Below are 18,750 nucleotides of genomic sequence, written 5' to 3' on the forward strand. Positions count from 1 at the left end.
CAGACCGTGTTCCTCCCAATTTCCCCACCCAGAAAATGCTAAAATGCGGGGTACATGGTCAAGACTTAGATACCGCATTGGGGCCGTCCCCGGCCTGCAATTCGCCAGCGGGCTGCGGAGGATTGGCCCAGGGGCAAGGGAGATCCCAGGAACGGAGGGCGGGAGACGACTCCTCACATCTCACTGCTCACCAGCTCCCCCAGCGCAGCGACCTCACCCGCCCAGCCAAATCAGGCCCGAACAGCTCCAGCACAACCAGCCCGTTCCTCCCTCTCGCAGCCTGCAAGCGCACTAGCCCCGTCGGCCTCATGTCGCTCAAATCCTCGCCCTCGGCCCTGACGGCCACCATCCTCGCTGCACGAACGACAGTCTGATGATCGGGCAGAAGCAGCTTCTCGTCACTAATTCCCCTGTCTTCGGCCTCTTTTCCTTGCCCAAGACATGCGCCGTTTCTCCGTGCCAAGGCCGGGCGCGGCGAGATGAACTGGCAATAGCCCCCTTGTCAATGTACATCTGCCACTTGCGTGTCAATTTTGAGTGTGTGTCACGGTGAACTCAGGGCACTGCAGGCCCTGCAGCCAGGCACCCAACTGCTAGGATGCTGGGCTAACACCATGCAGCAGCACACCAGCATGTTCGTCGCTACCGTGACATGATCGCCATTCGCCGTCAGCCGTTCCCTGTCTAAGGATCATGAGGGGAAGCTGCAGACCACGCACATGTGGACACGCTCGGCAGACCGACCATACAGTCCTTGGATGTGGATACGAGCTCACCTCGAACAGGCTCTCGCTTAATAAAACCTCCAGCCCAGCCTCCAGACACAAGACAATACAAGAAGGCCTCATGTTGCTCTGCATCTGACTCGACGCCCTCCTCGCTCTATTCTGTACGCGCCAGTCCTGGGCACCGCCAGAGCCAGAGGCAGAACAAGCATCACTACCTCTCCTCACCATGGCAAAGCCAGCCCTCCTCCACTGGCTCTTCGCCACCCTGGTATCTGCTGCATCATCGTCATCATTATCCTTAGGTCCTAGAGATGCCCCTAGCGATGACCTCCTTGCTGCTTGCCCGGGTTACCAGGCCTCAAATGTGAAGACTACAGCCACGGGCCTCACAGCCGATCTGACCCTGGCAGGGCCTGCGTGCAACGTGTACGGGGACGACCTGGACGACCTGACCCTCGAGGTCACCTACGAGACTGCCACCCGCGTCCATGTCAAGATCCAGGATGCCGCCAACTCCGTCTACCAGGTCCCGGAGTCCGTCTTCCCACGGCCGTCCGCCAGTTCCGGCGGCAATGCCACATCCGCCCTGAAGTTCGGCTACGTCGAGTCGCCCTTCTCCTTCAACATCTCGCGCGCCGACACGGGCGAGGTCCTCTTCGACACCTCGGCAGCCAGCCTCGTCTTCGAGTCGCAGTACCTGCGCCTGCGGACGAAGCTGCCCGAGAACCCAAATCTGTACGGCCTTGGCGAGCACTCGGACCCTTTCCGCCTCAACACGACCGACTACATCCGCACCCTGTGGTCCCAGGACTCGTATGGAATCCCCAACGACGCCAACCTGTACGGCAACCATCCGGTCTACTTCGAGCACCGCGGCGCCGCCGGCACCCACGGCGTCTTCCTGCTCAACTCCAACGGCATGGACGTCTTCATCAACCGCACCGAGTCGGCCGGCCAGTACCTCGAGTACAACACGCTCGGCGGTGTCTTTGACTTCTACTTCGTCGCCGGCCCGAGCCCCCTGGACGCCTCGCGCCAGTATGCTGAGGTCGCCGGTCTGCCCGCCATGATGCCATACTGGGGTCTTGGGTATCACCAGTGCCGCTACGGCTATCAGGACGTCTATGACGTTGCTGAGGTTGTTTACAACTACAGCCAGGCTGCCATCCCCCTGGAGACCATGTGGACTGACATCGACTACATGGAGCTTCGCAGGGTCTTCTCCCTCGACCCGGAGAGATTCCCTCTCGACCTGATGCAGCAGCTTGTCGAGCAGTTGCACAAGAATGACCAGCATTATATTGTGATGGGTGAGTGAGTTCCTTTTTCTGAATGAGGCGAAAACTTTCTGTACTTGGAAAGAGAAAAAGCAATTGAGGTGGAGATTAATGGCCTCGGAACCTCGTATCTGCGTGCGAAGAGTCCGAGATTGAGCCTCCTGGCTTTTTCTTGCTCTTGTTCTCTGACCATCCCGAGAATTTTACCCTTGGGGTTGAGGAGCAGTATCAAAGCTTGAGCCCCGAAAGCGTGGAATTTCTTCTCGAATACCGGGCGGTCAGAGTGCATTCTGGCCATGATGCGCGTAAAGAAGAGGGATGACACCTTTTATGCGTGTACTGACACGTAATTACCATAGTTGACCCAGCAACCGCCTACTACGACTACCCAGCCTTCAACCGTGGAGTCGAGGACAACATTTTCCTCCTCCGTGAGAACGGCTCCGTCTGGCAAGGCGTCGTCTGGCCAGGTGTGACTGCGTTCCCCGACTGGTTCGCCCAGAACATCTCGGCGTACTGGAACAACGAGTTCGCACTCTTCTTTGACCCGGAGACTGGGGTCGACATCGACGCCCTGTGGATCGATATGAATGAGCCCTCAAACTTTGCCTGCAACTTCCCCTGCGATAACCCCTACGAGCAGGCAGAAACCAGCGGCAACCCACCTCAGCCACCAGCTGTGCGGACGTGGCCGCGTCCGCTGCCCGGCTGGCCTTGTGATTTCCAGCCACCAGGGTCGGACTGCAACGCAACTGCACAGCTTGGGTCAAGAAGTGCTCACGAGAGCAGTCTCGAGGCTCGCGGGTCGCTCCGAGGCCAACCTCGGGGACCGACATATGAGCAACTTGGTCTCCGTGCCCGCCAGGAGCCAGGACAGCAGCTTGGTCTCCCTGGGCGCGACCTGCTGTATCCCAAGTATGCGATCCACAACAAAGCCGCCTACCTTCCAGAGTGGAACGCAGCAGAAGGAGGGCTCTCGAACCATACCGTGAACACGGACCTCATTCACCAGAATGGCCTGACAATGTATGACACGCATAACCTATACGGATCCATGATGTCGGTGGCATCCCACGAGGCCATGCTTGCGCGACGACCCGAGCTGCGGCCCCTGATCATCACCCGCTCGACCTTCGCTGGCGCTGGCACGAAGGTGGGCCACTGGCTGGGCGACAATCTGTCACTCTGGGATCACTACCGCTACTCTATCCGGACAATGCTAGCCTTCGCCTCAATCTATCAAGTCCCGATGGTGGGGTCCGATGTGTGTGGCTTTGGCGATAACACGACCGAGTCGCTCTGTGCCCGCTGGGCGCTGCTCGGTGCCTTCCAGCCCTTCTTCCGCAACCACAACGGGTACATTCCAAATATTCCTCAGGAGTTCTACCGCTGGGACTCGGTCGCCGAGGCCGCCCGCAAGGTCATCGACATCCGCTACCGGCTGCTCGACTACATCTATACGGCGCTGTACCAGCAGACCGTTGACGGGACGCCGCTGCTCAACCCCGTCTTCTACTTCTACCCGGAGGACGAGGAGACGTTCGGCCTGGAGCTGGAGTACTTCTACGGCGACGCCCTTCTCGTGGCGCCAGTGACGGAGGAGGGCAGCACCAGCGTCGACGTCTACCTCCCCGACGACGTCTTCTACGACTGGTACACGGGCGCGCGGGTCAACACGACCGGTGGCTACACCACGATCGCGGACCAGAACCTCACTGACATCCCGCTGTTCCTCCGCGGCGGCGTAATCGTGCCGCTGCGCGCCGAGTCGGCCATGACCACGACAGAGCTGCGGGAGAAGGACTTTGAGCTGCTCATCCCGCTCGGCGCAGACGGCACCGCCAGCGGCCAGCTGTACCTTGACGACGGCGTCAGCCTGGACCAGGGCGGCGCCACCACGTTTGTGCAGTTCTCCTACGCCGACGGCAAGCTCGCCGCCACGGGGTCCTTCGGCTACGGCACCGCCGTCAACATCTCCAAGGTCACCATCCTCGGGTCCGAGTCCGGGTCCGGCAACGCCACCGCCGCGGTCAAGGACGCCGTCAGCGGGTCGCTGAGCTTCAGCTTGGGCAAGCCCCTGACCGAGGGCTTCGAGGTAGAGCTCTCCAACGCCTGAGGGCGAACGGGTTGTAGATAGTCAGCCAGTCATAATGTCAAAATTTTCACTGTCCTCCCTTGTCCAACGTCCGCGTGACCACCTCCAGAGAGTCATGGGAGATATTCTCTTGTGGACTTCTTGACTCTGCTAGGGTTCGAGGGAGTGTTCAGCATAAAGTGACCCCCCTAGACGTGCACTGGCGTACCAACGTGGAGGCGTCCGGCTGCACCTTTCAGCCTGTTTGATGGGTAGGGTCCAGCAGGGAAGTGCTACGCGGCTTATCCGCGATTAACGATAGTGGACTCCTGTTATTACAGACGTGAACAATCAAGCTGACGCGTGGGCACGGCCATCCTCCGTCCTACGCACATGTATGTATGCCAGATATCACACAGCCTTGGAGCCTTGCCCCTACATACATACATGCATGCATGCATACATTACATACAGCAAGGCCGGCCTTTCTGCTGATGCGGCTTTCCAGCCCCAATCACCCCCTTGGACCATATCTGACGTCTCGAATACTACCAGGTGGTCCATCGGCGGCTGTGACTGTCCCTCTCCCAGGGCTCCCCGATTGGGTCACCCCCGGCGAGACCCGGCACGTTGCACTGGCACCGCGCAGCGTAGCATCCACGGGAGGCCACAGAAACCCATACGCCGGGGACCTAGGGGTTCTCGTGCTACTGTTGCTGCTGCTGGCTCCCTTCTTCTTCTTTTTTTTGGTGAAATGGGCGGCGCAGGCCTGGACGTCTCAGCCTCTCTGTGACAAGCCCCTTGTCCCCCGTCGTTTGTCTGAGGCTGAGGACGCATGTCTTGGAGCAAGCTGGGAAGCACGCGGACAGGCATGTGCGGGCTTTGCTGGAAGCTCCCCTACGTGGTAAGCAGCAGGCAGCCGGGTTTCCCGCCCCGGGCAGCAAGCAGAGCTGATGTTGCGAGTTGCTTGCGAGCAAACCCCGAAGGGACGAGAGGGCGTGGTGTGTTGTCCAGGCTTGTGGACGAGCACGGCCGGTGGCTGATGAGATGATCAACCGATGCAACCACCGCGTGACAGGCGCCGGCGTCAACGTGCAGCTCGCGTTCGTCATCATCACAGGGCCCGATGTGGCCTTGGCTGCAGCCAGAGTTCACTGTCCGTGCCATCAGGGTGGAGGGGAGGGACCCCGATGTGACTGACTGCTGGGCGGTAGTCAGTGCGCGGTCCTGTACGTGAGAGGGAGAGGAACGAGACCAAGGGGTCCAGGTTCGTCTGTCCAGCGACCTCGAGCCCTGGCTGCTGCTGCAAGGTTGCCCGCTGGTGGACGATTCCGCGGCTTCGAGCGAGGGAACAGGGCTTGGGGAGCGGCGGGAAGGGCTGTTGCCGGCGATCTGGACTATTGGCATCGCGTGGCATGGCTTGATCCCTGAGGGACTGGGGACTTGGGGACGTGGATACTGTATATTGCTGTGGGTGATTGCCCAGGTGCCCGTCCCACTCTGGTCCGAGTTCTTTCGGCTTAGACAACTCAGCTCCGTGGGGTCACGGCATGGGATGTAATCCCCAGGTCCATGTCGCTGGGCTCTGCGTCGGATGCGGGAGGCCCTCTTGCTTGTGAAAACCACAGGAGGAGAAGGAAGAGCATGCAGTTGTGCTGCACACTGGCATCGTGTTCCTGGCAACGGCCACGCTCGGATCGCGCACCATGGATGCCGCCCAGCGCTCTAGGGGCGGACGCTATCTTGGCGATCACCCATTCAGGCCCTTCCATCCCATCTTCAGTGGTCGACAGACAGATTGTCTCCTGGGAAGCCAGGGGCGCTAGCGAGTGGATGCGTTCGGCCTAGCTGCCAGGCTTCTGGGCCTAGGTTCAGCTGTTAGAGTTGAAGAGATTTTGATGAACTTTGAGGCTGCTGCCATCTCGGCGCGAAAACGACAGGGTACTGCCGAAATTGCCCTTCAGCGCCGTGTGTTTGATCTACGTCTTTCTTCAAAACCGAGGACGCGGTCCACAGGGCAGCCGGATACCACCTTGAGATTGAGGTTGGAATCAAGTAGACTGGGACGGCTCCAGACTTATCCCAAAATCTGGTACTGGGGGGTAATAGCAGTGTCACCGCACAGAAATATCGCGGCTCACGAGCTTTGTGGATCGATGCAATTGCTGGGCAGTCCACCCACCCACCCACACAAGATCTCACGGAGACGGGACCGATCGAGTATAGACAGGGGTGTCGTCTGCTATACCGGCCAGCCTTGAATCCTCGCGATGTGGGAGAGGGACGAGGGACCAAAAAAGGGGCGAGGTGAAACCAACGTCCGCCTGGCTAGCCTGACTCTCGAGATGCAGTAGCTCGAGTGGCAAGGTTTGACTACTCGGGCGCAGATCTGCGTCTGCGTCAATCACATCCCAATCGAGAAGCTAACCGCTACCCTTTTCCTCGTGAATCGGCCGAGGACTTCGGCATGGCAATGACATGTTTCTCCCGCGTGGCCACGCAGCTTGAGCTGCGTATGCATGCTCCTGTGGCCGAAAGTTTGTCGGTCAGGTAAGCACTCCAGCAGGTTTTCCTGGGGGGACCACCCATCCATGACACGGGCACAAGCTACTACGGGGTGTCCCTTCCCACCCGGAGCAGTCCTGACGCCTCGGGGCTGGGCAAGGAGGCGCGCGAGTTCGCCGAGTTGCAGGCTGGTGTTCGAGGTATCCCGGCCTGACCATGGGGCGATCTCGAGCGTCCAGATGGATCTTGCCTAGTGGGGGCTGAAGACACGCGAATCGGATGGTACATCACGTTCCTAGCGCCAGAGGCTCTGCTATTACCGAGTAATTATTATCACGAGAGCGCAGCCACTCCTGGTAGTGCAAATGTCTGTCGTTGCAGGGTCCAGGATGCATGCCTGGCCACTGTCTGGGCCCCCCAGGTGGAAGGTTTGAGGCCCTGGGAAAGCCGAGTTTGAATAATAGAGCGTGAAGACCCCTCTACTATATTGATCGGCACATCTGCGCTGGTAATATGCGTCCCACAGCGACAGACGCCGCCTTGAGCAAAGCAGCACACAGCCCAATGTCAACATGGACGACACCAAACCTCGACTGAACTTGGACGCGGCGGGCATATTCTGGGTATCATGGTGCGGCATATGGACCTTGCTGGTGGGGAGTGGAATGGGATTCCTGTGGTATCGCCGGGACACGCCATTGCTTAGGATCCGCGGCCTCAACCTCTCGTTTGCCGCCATCGGCTTCCTCCACACCTACTGGATGGCTGTGCAGATGGCCTACATCGCCGACCCCTTCCCACCAAAAGCCGAGTACTGGATCATGGGGATATACCTCCCCCTTTGGCATCGCGCTCTTCCACGCCTCGAATACCCGCTTCCTCTACATCGCGAGGCAGCAGAGGAGGAAGTTCGTTCGCAAGAGCTACCAGCATGGGGAACCCACGCCTACGACCTTGTTCGGTCGTCTCCGGCGGCTGGGCCATACTCGGAAAATGCTCGTGGTGATCGGCCTGGGGATGGTGCTGCAGGTGAGGCATTACAGGTATAGACCCGTTCCCGACGTCTGGGCTAATATCATTCAGCTTTTCCTTACCGTCCTTATGTACTTGCTGTCGAGGAAATTCCACCCGTCTTTTGGAGTGCCAGGCACCGAGGCCGAAGGTAGCCCTTGGGATGTGAATAATCAGCAGGCTCGGGGCTGGGAATGGTACGTTCTACTAATGTTCAGAACGTCCAGACGTGGCTGGCAGTGCTGATGCTCCCTCTAGGTGGCCCTCAATAATCTGGCAATTCTTCTGGTCATGGATAGTAGCCCCCGTGGTCCTGTGGCGGGCAAGACGAGTACATGATACTCTAGGATGGAGGACGCAGACTCTCGCTTGTTGCCTTGCAGGGTATGTATACCTACCTGGCTGACCAATTCATGGACATTGATGTGGATGATATACTGACATGTCTCAGCCTACCCGCAACGCCCATGTGGCTCATAGCGCTTTATGTGCCGGGTATGTCTCGCGTCAACAGATATTGGATACCTCCACAATGGTGAGTCCGTCTTAACCCTAGTTGATTGGTTGTTTGTCTATTCGCCTCAAGATATGCACAATCCTTTCGACAAGGTTACATCTGAAGCTCTAAAACTAACGAGTTTGAAGGATCGCGATCTCGATTATGTTCCTCGAGATGTTCTCCATATTCCTCCCGTGCTGGCAGGTATGGAGACATCAATCATTACGACAAGACACCATCGACATGATTGCCGCCTGGGAGTCTAAGCACAACAATCATGGCGAAGGCTCGTCAACACTAGGCGCTACCAGCGTCTTGGGGAAAAGCACATCTCAGAAGACGTGGAAGACGATATCCGCGATGGAGAAGGCGAGTACGACTGAGTCAGTAGGCACCGCCTATTCAGGGGAGAGCATGTTGAGCATGGGTGCCCTGGAGTACGTGCTGGAGCACAACCCAGACCCACTCCGACAGTTTTCGGCCCTCAAAGACTTCTCAGGGGAGAACGTCGCCTTCCTCACAGCCGTCGCTGAGTGGAGGAGTCGGTACCGGACTGTAGGCAAGGGCGAAGCAGCACGAGAGGCATACAACAAGGCCCTGCACATCTACGTGGATTTCATCAGCTCCAAAGACGCCGAGTTTCCCATCAACATCTCGTTCCAGGTCAAGACCAGCCTCGAGGCCATGTTCGAGAAGGCCGCGAGGGTCTTATATGGGGATCGGGGGCTGGCCAACAGTCCGGCTACACCGTTTGCGCCGGGGACGGATTGGCCCCGTGGCGAGGCGGCGGTGGCACGTCCTTCGCACGCATCCGAGAGGCCAATCATCGGGTCGAGGTCAAATAGCAACACCCATGTTGAGTTGCGGGCAATGACGGACCGGGTCGCATACTGGGGCGAAATCCCGGCCGACTTCGACGCGACGATCTTTGACAAGGCCGAGACCAGCATCAAGTACCTGGTCCTGACCAACACGTGGCCGAAGTTCGTAAGAGACAGAAGGGAGTCGGGCATCTCGCTGACCAGTGTCGGATCTGGAGGACAGAGAGGATCTTTTGTGTCGCGCGTGTCAAAGATTTTATCCTGTGAATACTAATGTAAAATAGCATGTGATTGTAATTGAGACATGGATACTCCAGCAGTATGATTCAACATGTGACATTGGTTTTATTTCTGAGCATTGAATTTAGTGAGCTACTCAATTTCAAGTTATAACATAGATGAACACATATTATCTCTCTCAACAGTACAACAGGCTTTACATGTCTTCCGAGGAAGACTTGAGCATATATTTCTTTTCTACAACTTGCTCTTCTCTGCAAGAAGTCCATAAGCCTTGGGTAGACTCTCCAACAAGCCTCTGTCTATCTCATCCACACTCCAAAGACCCGCACAGTTCATCAGAATATCCAGGTCAGCAAGCAATCCCTTCATTACGTGCCTCACCCCTGTCTCACCCATAATAGACAACCCCCAAATCCAAAGCCTCCCAACGAAGACAAACTTTGCACCGAGCGCAAGCGCCTTCACCACGTCGGCGGCCCCGCGGACGCCACTGTCAAAAGTGATGACAAAGCCCTCCCTGCCCCCAAGCTTATCCACGATCTTCTCCAGGGCGTCTAGGCTGCCGATGGCACCGTCAACCTGCCTCCCTGCATGATTGCTCACCACGATACCCTCAAACCCCAACTCAGCCGCCTTCTCGGCGTCATCAACCCGCTGGATGCCCTTGATGAGGAAAGGCTTCCCGCCGCTGATCTCCTGCCACTTCTTCCTGGCCCAGACGGCCTTCTCCCACGACCACGCCCGCCCGTGCCAGACGCTGTCGATCCACATCGCGCCGGCCTCCTCAGGCTGCTTTTCGGGGTCGATGCCGCGCTCCCTCAGCCGCTTCTGGAAGACGGGGTCCGTCAGGCCCAGGTCGGCGCCGATGCCGCGGTAGAAGGCGTAGTTGGACGTGGCGACGTCGTCGTGCCGCCACCCCAGCTGCCACGTGTCCGTGGTGAGGATGCACGCCGTGAACCCGGACTTGTGGGCCCGCGTCAGCAGCGAGATGGTCAGCTCGTCGTCGTGCGGCATGTAGAGCTGGTAGAACCGCGGCCCGGGCGGGATCTTCTCGGCCTGCGGGTCGTGGCTCTCCTGTGTCGCCTTACGGCCCTCGTCGTTGGCCCGGGCGACGTCCTCGATGGGATACGAACCGGCCGTGGACAGAGAGTAAGGGATGCACAGTTCGCCTGCGACTTTCGCGACCGGGAGCTCGCCCCTGGGGTGGTAGATCTTGTTGATGCCGATGGGGGCAATCCCGATTGGCGCAGAAGCCTCGTGTCCGAAGACTTTAGTCCGCAGGGAGCGCTCGTTGGTATCGACTAACTGCTTGGGCACGATCTTGTGCCTGAAGAAGGCCTGCCTGTTGGCCAGGTGTGTATGGGAGAGGCCTGCATTTGACGATGCGTAGTACCTTCAAGATTATCAGGATTCTGTTTTCCACACGAGCCCGTTTCCAAGAGGGCTTTGAACTCACCATCCATTCTGCGTCAATTTCTCTCTGGCGAGCTCCTCAAGTTTATCGGGATCTAGCCAAAGGTCAGCATTGGCTGTTTGCATCATCAGCACCACATGAGAAAGCAATCTACTAACGAGTATTGAAAAGGGGAACTTCCCCACCGTTCAGCTTCCAAAAATTATCACGTTGGTAGAGACCCCAGGATGGGTCATTTCTCGCCTTGATGTGAGGTGAGTTTGGGTCCGACATGATAAAGTTTGACCAGGCGGTATGAATATAAAACTTCTAAGAATCCTCGGTCTATGTCCTTCAACAGAGTTCTTGGCAAGCAGTTTATAATCTTCCTGGGCCACTTTATAAGCAGTTAAACCGGGTCCATGTGCTATGAAGGCGGGTGACGGCCACTCGTTGGTACACCAAATTAGACCCGTTCACAGTCGTGACGTAACCGACGGCTCATCTTTTCAACGTCATTATTGTTCGGGAATTACTGGATTGCCTTTGCGTGGATGGCAATCCGTAGTCGTCTCAACTGCCGTGACGCAGCCATTGTATTTCCGGTAGAGCCGATGATTTCTTCAATATTGGTAGCCTTGGTGTTGTCTTCGATTATTGGTGAGGCTTAGCTGACCGTAACCCCCGCATCATCGGGAAGGTCCAATATTGCACACAGGCATTTGTAAGTGACATTGCCCGTCTATCTGCTCTCACCACACTGCGGTGCTCACCACAGGTGAAATGTTCCTGCCGTCTCATTTCACTTGGAATGTGCGAGTTAAATCTTAATAAGACAATAGGAAAGGCTATTTATTTTATGATCTCAGAATCGTGTTTCAGGCATTATCAAGTATTCAAAGCACTGGAGGGAGGTCGGCTCGGAGAAAACACTTTTGGAAGTCATCTTGACAAGACGATTTACCCGTGATGTCAACCATCTGGGACCAATTCCTGCAGATTATATAGCAATGACAAAGGCGAGTCAGGACCGAGGAAGGAGACCAGAAGCTGCAATTATACACGCTTCAAGGAGCAGCGTTTGGCTCCAGAAGACCCAGAATCAGGAGGGAATCTGCATACATCAAAAGGACATGACCTGAAAAGATATGATCCCCTCCTGAATCCCCTAATGATGTTGGTGATCAATGAAATATTCATTTTCGTGCTCACAGAGGGCATCACTATGCTTAGCACATTGGCGAGGCCCACAAGTGAGGAGCCCGGAGTGAGACTTCAGACAAATTGAATTTATAAAACTTCGGCTTATTTTGTGGCCACACAGCCGTGTCCGGGCTTGCACGCCGGGGACGGAGTCGGGGCAAGCCCGAACCTCGACGTGCTATGACTGATTCCGACCAAGGTTCGCATAGATTAGTTCTCGGGTAGCAAACTATCGCCGAGATAGCGGGGGAAAGCCGGTTACCGGATCACATACCTCTTCCAACAACTCGCCTACAGAAACTCTCTTACCTAGACTGGAGATGCACGAGACTACTAAAATCGTGTAAGCACCCACTTCTGGACTCCGAGCTCTAAGTCACTTTGAATTATTCTCGACACGAGAAACATTGCTACCAAGATCCTCCCTAAACTGCGTGGTTCCACTCCATCCAGGATGGCCATCATCCACATAGGTATGTTTGCGTTCATATTCAGACTTTGTGTGACAAAAAGCTGACGGAAAGCTTAGTGCTGTTCAAGTTCCGGCCCGACGTCTCTCAAGAACACAAGGACCATTTCGTGGCTGAGCTGAAGAAATTGAAAAACCTGCCTTGTGTTCAAGACGCCCAACTCACTGTTGGCGGGCCTTCTGTCACTGATCCCATCGAAAGGAGTAAGGGGTTCGAATTCGCGCTCGTCAGCCGACACAAAGATAAAGCTGCTTTAGCAGAGTACCAGGCATCCAAGGAACATCACGAGTAAGACTTTGGTCACAAATACCCGTCTCTGAGCGAAGACACTCAACTGACTGGTCATTACCAAAGTGTCACCAGCAAGTTGCTATGGCCGTTTCACGAAGATGTGTGCCGCTTTGACTTCGAGACAACAGAGGAGGAATCGAGCAAGTCTTTGATCTAGTCCACGGTCTACGAGGAGTTGACGTTTTGTTCTCGGGGTGGTGTTGGGAGTCTGCAGTCATACATATAATGTCATGTACTTCATCCTTGTAAAGAATAAAACCACCATGAATTAACAAAAGTCTAATATACCTCGTTTTGATTTCAACAAGTCTGTGCCTCGAGGTCGTTGAGGGCTGCGATTAAACGGAACCAAGTTTTACATGAGTGATTGAAATCACCTGAGGATGTTCTACACAGCGTTGACAAAAGATGTGAACGAGCGAGTCAATGCTGAGTTCCAGCGATCCCAAAATTCCTTCTGCGTGCATGATATACTCTCTTCGAGAAACTCAGGAGGACCGTTTAAATTAACCATCTGCAATCCTCTGAACTTCGACCGGATGTTCTAGCCCTAACCCTATCGCCGCTACCCTTACACCAGCCGCAGTCGCTGGCTCCTAAAGTCGTCCGTGGTCGGCTTTCGTCCGAGACCAACGGCCTCACCCCGTTGTCGAGCGCTGTATAATCCAAGTGGGATCAAATATATATCAACCGTGCCTACCATCGTGACAAGGGCACTCCAGACCGCCAAGCACAAATCGGACGTTTTCCTGAAACGTTGGCATACAGCCGCGTCACAAATTCTTCGACAATGTCGTCTGAACAGTCCGACCTCGTCAACGTCCCATCAGACACAGCCCGGGCCTTTGCCCAGCGCCTGCTGGAAGCCAATGGCGTCTCATCCTCGGACGCGGCGATAGTCGCAGACAACCTCGTGTCCGCAGACCTGCGCGGCGTCGACACGCACGGGATCAACCGGCTCCCATCGTACATCAAGCGCGTGCGCCAGGGCGTCCTCGACCCCAAGGCCCAGCCGACGCTGGAGCAGACGACGCCCGTGGTCGCCCAGGTCGACGGCAAGAACGCCTTCGGCGCCGTGGTGGCCAAGAAGGCCATGGCCGCCGCGGTGGAGATGGCGCAGGTCTACGGCATCGGGATGGTCTCGTGCAAGCACAGCAACCACTTCGGCATGTCGGCGTGGACGGTGCAGCAGGCCCTGGACGCGGGGCTCATGTCGCTCGTCTTCACCAACAGCTCGCCCGCGCTGCCGGCGTGGGGCGCGAGGGAGCAGCTCCTGGGCGTGAGCCCTATCGCCTGCGGCGCCCCGGGGGAGCCAATCCCGTTCATCCTCGACATGGCCCCGTCTGTGGCGGCCCGGGGGAAGATCTATAAGGCCCTGAGGAGGGGTGAGGAGATCCCGGACGGCTGGGCCCTGGACAAGGAAGGCAACCGCACGACGGATCCAGCCAGGGCACTCGACGGCGGCGTGATGCTCCCCATGGGAGGCCCCAAGGGGTCGGCGCTGGCAATCATGATGGATGTGTTCTCGGGCGTGCTCTCCGGCTCGGCGTATGGTGGAAATGTGGCTGGGCCGTACGACCCGTCACGACCCAGTGATGTGGGCCATTTCATTGTGGCCCTGAAGCCGGATTTGTTCATGAGTGCAGAGGATTTCAGGGATCGTATGAAGTACGTGTACGAGAGGGTGGTAGGATCTGAAAAGATGGCTGGCATCGATCGTATCTACTTTCCAGGAGAAGTTGAGATCGTCCGGAGGGAAGAAAGGCTCAGATCAGGCATCCCGTATGCAAAGGCCGAAATTGAGACACTGAACAAGGAGGCAGAGGCGGCTGGGGTGAAGCCACTTGTATAAAATTTCATGATATTTCAATACCGTGTATAATTGATTATCCTTTGTACTCAATCTTTGTGGCGAAATGAGACACCGACGTAATTCGCAGGCAAACTGTGGTCATTTTTGAGGCCAATGGCTTGTGTTACACAACACAATTGATTCTGGGGAGCTCACATCCCAAATTCGATCTGCTCGTCAAGCAATGCATTGTAACAATCACGGGAATAATCAATTTGATGAGCAACTGAGGAGAGCGAGGCCTCGGTCTATTCATCTTCCGATGCTCGCACAGTGCGGCGATGATGGTGTGTGTAGTCGGGAAATCCCCGGCAGCCCCAAGCACGCAACCTACTGACTGGACTAGTACTTAAATGTGCACTTGGCCAATCGTTGATGGGGTATTGTAACATGACCAATTTCTGGCCAGGACCGCAACGAGGATTATATTCACAACTTTTCTTAATTCTGATTCGGTTGGACACAACAATAGACCTATCACCAACATAATGGCAGACAATAGCAACGCCAGCACGTCTCGAAAGAGCGCCGAGGACGTGACGCAAGGTGAGGGGAACAACACCATCCCAGACCATCTTGCCGACTATAATCTCAACCGGCCCATCCAACCTGTCACGGGCATGAGGCAGGGCCTGCCCAACTATGGAGATCCTCACTTCGCACTTTTCTTGAGGAAAGTCTTCATCAAGGCTCTTGGGTACAGTGAAGATGCACTGTCGCGGCCTGTCGTGGGCATCATCAACACCTATTCCGCGTTCAACCCCTGCCATGCAAACGTGCCTCAGCTCATCGAGGCGGCCAAGAGGGGCGTCCAATTAAGTGGAGGGCTGGCTCTGGAGTTTCCCACCATCTCTATTCATGAAAGCTTCTCGACACCCACAAGTATGTTTCTGAGAAACTTGATGAGCATGGATACAGAGGAGATGATCAAGGCCCAGCCCGTCGATGCGTGTATTGTTATAGGAGGTAAGGCTTGTTCTGTTGTATAAGATTCATGAACAATATACCCGAGTGGTGATGTTGGGCTCCTCCACCAACGCCTATGCTGATTATAACTAGGATGTGACAAGACGGTCCCAGCCCAGATCATGGGAGGGATCTCGTCCGGTAAACCGGTTCTGCCCCTGATAACAGGTCCAATGTTAGCTGGCAGCTTCAGGGGACAGCGCATCGGCGCCTGTACGGACTGCAGGAACAACTGGGCGGCCTACCGTGGGAGCGAGATCAACATCGAGGAGATCTCAGAGCTGAACGAGGAGCTCGCACCCAGCGCAGGGACCTGTGGCGTGATGGGCACCGCATCGACGATGGCGTGTGTCACGGCCGGACTGGGGCTGCTCGACCCAAAGGGAGCCGCAACCGCGGCGGCCGTCTCGAGCGCCCGCCTACGCGTCGCCGAGGAGACGGGCAAGAACGCCGTGGCGGCCGCGACATCCGTCAACGACGGCTCCGCCAGGCCCCTGACCCTCACCAACATCCTGAGCGAGGCGTCCTTCCACAACGCCATCACGGTCCTGCAAGCCATCGGCGGGTCGACAAACGGGATAGTCCACCTCCTCGCCATCGCCAAGCGGCACCCGGACGTCGCGGGCAAGATCACCCTCCAGACGATCGACGACATCGGCCGCAGGACGCCGCTGCTCGTCGACCTCAAGCCGAGCGGCGACAACTACATGACCGACCTCCACAACGCAGGCGGCGTGCTGGCCCTGCTGCACACCCTGCGCCCGCTGCTCAGGCTCGAGGCGCTGACGGTCACGGGGAAGTCGCTGGGCGAGCTGCTCGACTCGACGCCGTTCAGGCCCTTCCCCTTCTCACGGCAGATCGTGCGGCCGCTCGACAACCCCCTGCACCCGGCGTCGTCGCTCTGCGTGCTGCGCGGGAACCTCGCCCCGAACGGCGCGGTCATCAAGGCCAGCGCCAGCAAGTACCGGCACCTGCTCTCCCACCGCGGGCGGGCCGTGGTGTTCGCCGGCCCCGCGGACCTGGCCGCGAGGATCGACGACCCGGACCTGGACGTCGACGGGGACAGCGTGCTCGTGCTGCAGGGGATCGGCCCCATCGGCTTCCTGAACCCGGGGATGCCCGAGGCTGGGCTGGTGCCCATCCCGCGGAAGCTTGGCGAGAAGGGCGTTAAGGATATGTTGCGTCTGAGTGATGGTCGCATGTCTGGGACTGCTAGCGGGAGCATAGTGCTGCACATCTCGCCGGAGGCTGCGCTGCCAGAAAGTGTGCTCGGTATTGTGAGGAATGGGGATTTTATCAATTGTGATGTTGAGAATAGGAGGCTGGAGGTGGAGTTGAGTGACGAAGAGATACAAGCTAGGATAGCAGATAGGAGGGAGAGACTGGAAGGGAGCAAAGAGAGTCGGGGCCCGGCCGATGTGAGGAGGAAGCCAGCCAGAGGCTACAGAGGGCTGTACGAGCGTCATGTGAACCAAGCTGAGGAGGGCGTGGACTTTGACTTTCTTACGGTTGACGGAGCGGAGTGTAATTTCTAATTGTACATGGATTACAAAGAAAAACAAAGGCCTCAGGAATTCCTGACTGGCCGAATATTCGACGCCACAGCACAGCTCTCATAGCTGCTGGTGGCTCCTCTGATCCTACTTTGCCATGCGCAATGTTGGTACTCAAACCGTCCCAGGTTTATAGCCGACTCCTGGACTGACTGGATGCTCCGATAGACACAGGGGGAAACTGTGGCACTAACTTGTCTTCGCCCTCTCCGGCGCTCTGCGCAGTACCGGGAACCGCACCCTTCTCCCACGCGGACGCGATCGCATTCCAATAAGCGGCGCCATCCTCCAGGACGAGGGAGCAATGTCCTGCTCGGTGGAACCGCAAAATATCTGTCGTCAGACCCTTGGCAGCAGCCTGATCCCGGTGTTCTTCAACATCTCGAGAGTCCACAATAGTGTCCGCTTCTGAGGTCAAATACAGTCTGGTAGCCCTGGCCGAGAAGATTTCAGGATCATTCAATTGCGAGCGCATCTTTTTGGCCAAAGGTGTCTTGAGTCCGGTGGCTTCCATGCCCGCTAAGCCCGCGGCCAAGATGAACAAGGCAGTACTACCCAAAGGACGCAAGAGGCTGGTTTCTGGCAAGGAGTAGGCACCAGCTGCAAAAGTGCTGTAGATACCAGGGTCCCCCGGACAACTGTCGAGAACGATCTGTCTCAGTGGCAGTGGTCCCTTGTGCCCCAGCGTCGACAAGATCGCATTCATGGACTCGAGTAGCTGGGTCGCCGTGTTGCTTCCACCCTGCGAGAACATATGGAGAATGATTTCCCCGCTGGTAAGCTCGCTCGTGGGTTTATCTTGACGTTGTCTTTGACCCTCTTGTCCGAGCCTCCTGATCTCATGATGGGCTGGACGAAGCCTCCTGCGGAGAGAAGTGGTGCTCTGGAGAAGATATTCGCTGAGGGTGGTACGGATGAGAAGGATCCTGGAACAAGGCCAGAGACGATGGTAGCCCTCGGTGTACTTGTCGATCCGTTTGGTAGTCGCTCCTCCTAACCATGTGCATAGGATAATGAGAGCCGGCGGGTGTCCCTTTCCACTCGGGCGATCCCATTCGGTCCGGTGTTCTGGGTTGTTCTTTTCATTGTCTCGAGGCTCGTACAGCCAGATATCGTTTCCAAGATCCTTGAATTGAGGCATGGACATGCTCAACAAAAAGAAATATTGTGATGTGTACAGTCTATCTCACTTTTCATCACGCATCTTCACGCGGACGAGTCAGTTTATAGAACGAGAGCATCTTTCAGATACAGCAGAAGCAAATAATCGATCAACAGTCTACTTTCTCTTATAATAATACACAGCAAGGGAGACACTTCATGGCCCAGACTCAGACTGGGGTATCCCCCAGCTACTACTTGAAGCGGGATGATATACGGATATATCGTGGAGGAATGAGACGGGTTGGCCAAGCCAAGATATGAGGTGCAAGGGAGATCCAAAAGCACCAACATGTAGCTTGATAGGAGCTGGGGATGGGATCTCCAGCGGCAAGCGTATGGAAGTGGACGAATAATGAAGAGACTTGGCAACAGCCACATTCTCGTTCTGTCTGAAGGGCGGCTACATATGTGGTGAGTGACACGGCATCGGCCCGGTGAGGCGTGTCTCAGCTGTCATGAACTGCAAGTCTCGGGAGGCAATGGCGCTTTGGTTGCAGCAAAGACGGCCTGCCAAAGGATGGAGAGGGAGAGACAGCCTCGGAAGACACGCAGGGAGCATCATCAAGGAGAGGGAGTTCGTAAGGCTCGATCTGATAAAGCGGTGTGAGGGGGAGGGGCCGGGGCCCGAAAGCGCGAGAAGCTGGAGTCTATGCTTTTAGCTGGCAGCTGTCTACACGCTGGCGACATTCCCTAGCGAGAA

General features: G+C 56.6%; 7 protein-coding genes across 7 annotated transcripts; 5 read left to right on the top strand and 2 right to left on the bottom strand.

Moving 5' to 3' along the window:
* Window positions 1–954: 954 nt before the first annotated feature.
* On the top strand, window positions 955–4,121 carry INS49_012849 (uncharacterized protein; the record flags this gene model as incomplete). Its single annotated transcript, XM_043173551.1, has 2 exons — window positions 955–2,038; window positions 2,365–4,121. The coding sequence occupies 2 exons, from the start codon at window positions 955–957 to the stop codon at window positions 4,119–4,121; spliced, it is 2,841 nt and encodes a 946-aa protein (XP_043022848.1).
* Window positions 4,122–7,156: 3,035 nt separating this feature from the next.
* Window positions 7,157–9,182, top strand: INS49_012850 (uncharacterized protein; the record flags this gene model as incomplete). The annotated part of the gene is made up of 6 exons (XM_043173552.1): window positions 7,157–7,627; window positions 7,668–7,792; window positions 7,854–7,979; window positions 8,047–8,130; window positions 8,241–9,077; window positions 9,134–9,182. 6 exons carry the CDS (start codon window positions 7,157–7,159, stop codon window positions 9,180–9,182), a joined length of 1,692 nt encoding a protein of 563 aa, XP_043022849.1.
* A 210-nt stretch (window positions 9,183–9,392) lies between these two features.
* On the bottom strand, window positions 9,393–10,845 carry INS49_012851 (uncharacterized protein; the record flags this gene model as incomplete). The annotated part of the gene is made up of 3 exons (XM_043173553.1): window positions 9,393–10,551; window positions 10,615–10,666; window positions 10,731–10,845. 3 exons carry the CDS (start codon window positions 10,843–10,845, stop codon window positions 9,393–9,395), a joined length of 1,326 nt encoding a protein of 441 aa, XP_043022850.1.
* A 1,363-nt stretch (window positions 10,846–12,208) lies between these two features.
* Window positions 12,209–12,672, top strand: INS49_012852 (uncharacterized protein; the record flags this gene model as incomplete). The annotated part of the gene is made up of 3 exons (XM_043173554.1): window positions 12,209–12,227; window positions 12,284–12,512; window positions 12,579–12,672. The coding sequence occupies 3 exons, from the start codon at window positions 12,209–12,211 to the stop codon at window positions 12,670–12,672; spliced, it is 342 nt and encodes a 113-aa protein (XP_043022851.1).
* A 633-nt stretch (window positions 12,673–13,305) lies between these two features.
* INS49_012853 (uncharacterized protein) lies at window positions 13,306–14,367 on the top strand (the record flags this gene model as incomplete). Its single annotated transcript, XM_043173555.1, has 1 exon — window positions 13,306–14,367. The coding sequence occupies one exon, from the start codon at window positions 13,306–13,308 to the stop codon at window positions 14,365–14,367; it is 1,062 nt and encodes a 353-aa protein (XP_043022852.1).
* A 488-nt stretch (window positions 14,368–14,855) lies between these two features.
* On the top strand, window positions 14,856–16,868 carry INS49_012854 (uncharacterized protein; the record flags this gene model as incomplete). The annotated part of the gene is made up of 2 exons (XM_043173556.1): window positions 14,856–15,333; window positions 15,427–16,868. 2 exons carry the CDS (start codon window positions 14,856–14,858, stop codon window positions 16,866–16,868), a joined length of 1,920 nt encoding a protein of 639 aa, XP_043022853.1.
* A 148-nt stretch (window positions 16,869–17,016) lies between these two features.
* On the bottom strand, window positions 17,017–18,033 carry INS49_012855 (uncharacterized protein; the record flags this gene model as incomplete). Its single annotated transcript, XM_043173557.1, has 1 exon — window positions 17,017–18,033. The coding sequence occupies one exon, from the start codon at window positions 18,031–18,033 to the stop codon at window positions 17,017–17,019; it is 1,017 nt and encodes a 338-aa protein (XP_043022854.1).
* Between the last annotated feature and the right edge of the window lie 717 nt (window positions 18,034–18,750).

The sequence above is a fragment of the Diaporthe citri genome (genome assembly GCF_014595645.1).
Source record: "Diaporthe citri strain NFHF-8-4 chromosome Unknown scaffold_6, whole genome shotgun sequence".
Taxonomy (NCBI): Eukaryota; Fungi; Ascomycota; class Sordariomycetes; order Diaporthales; family Diaporthaceae; genus Diaporthe; species Diaporthe citri.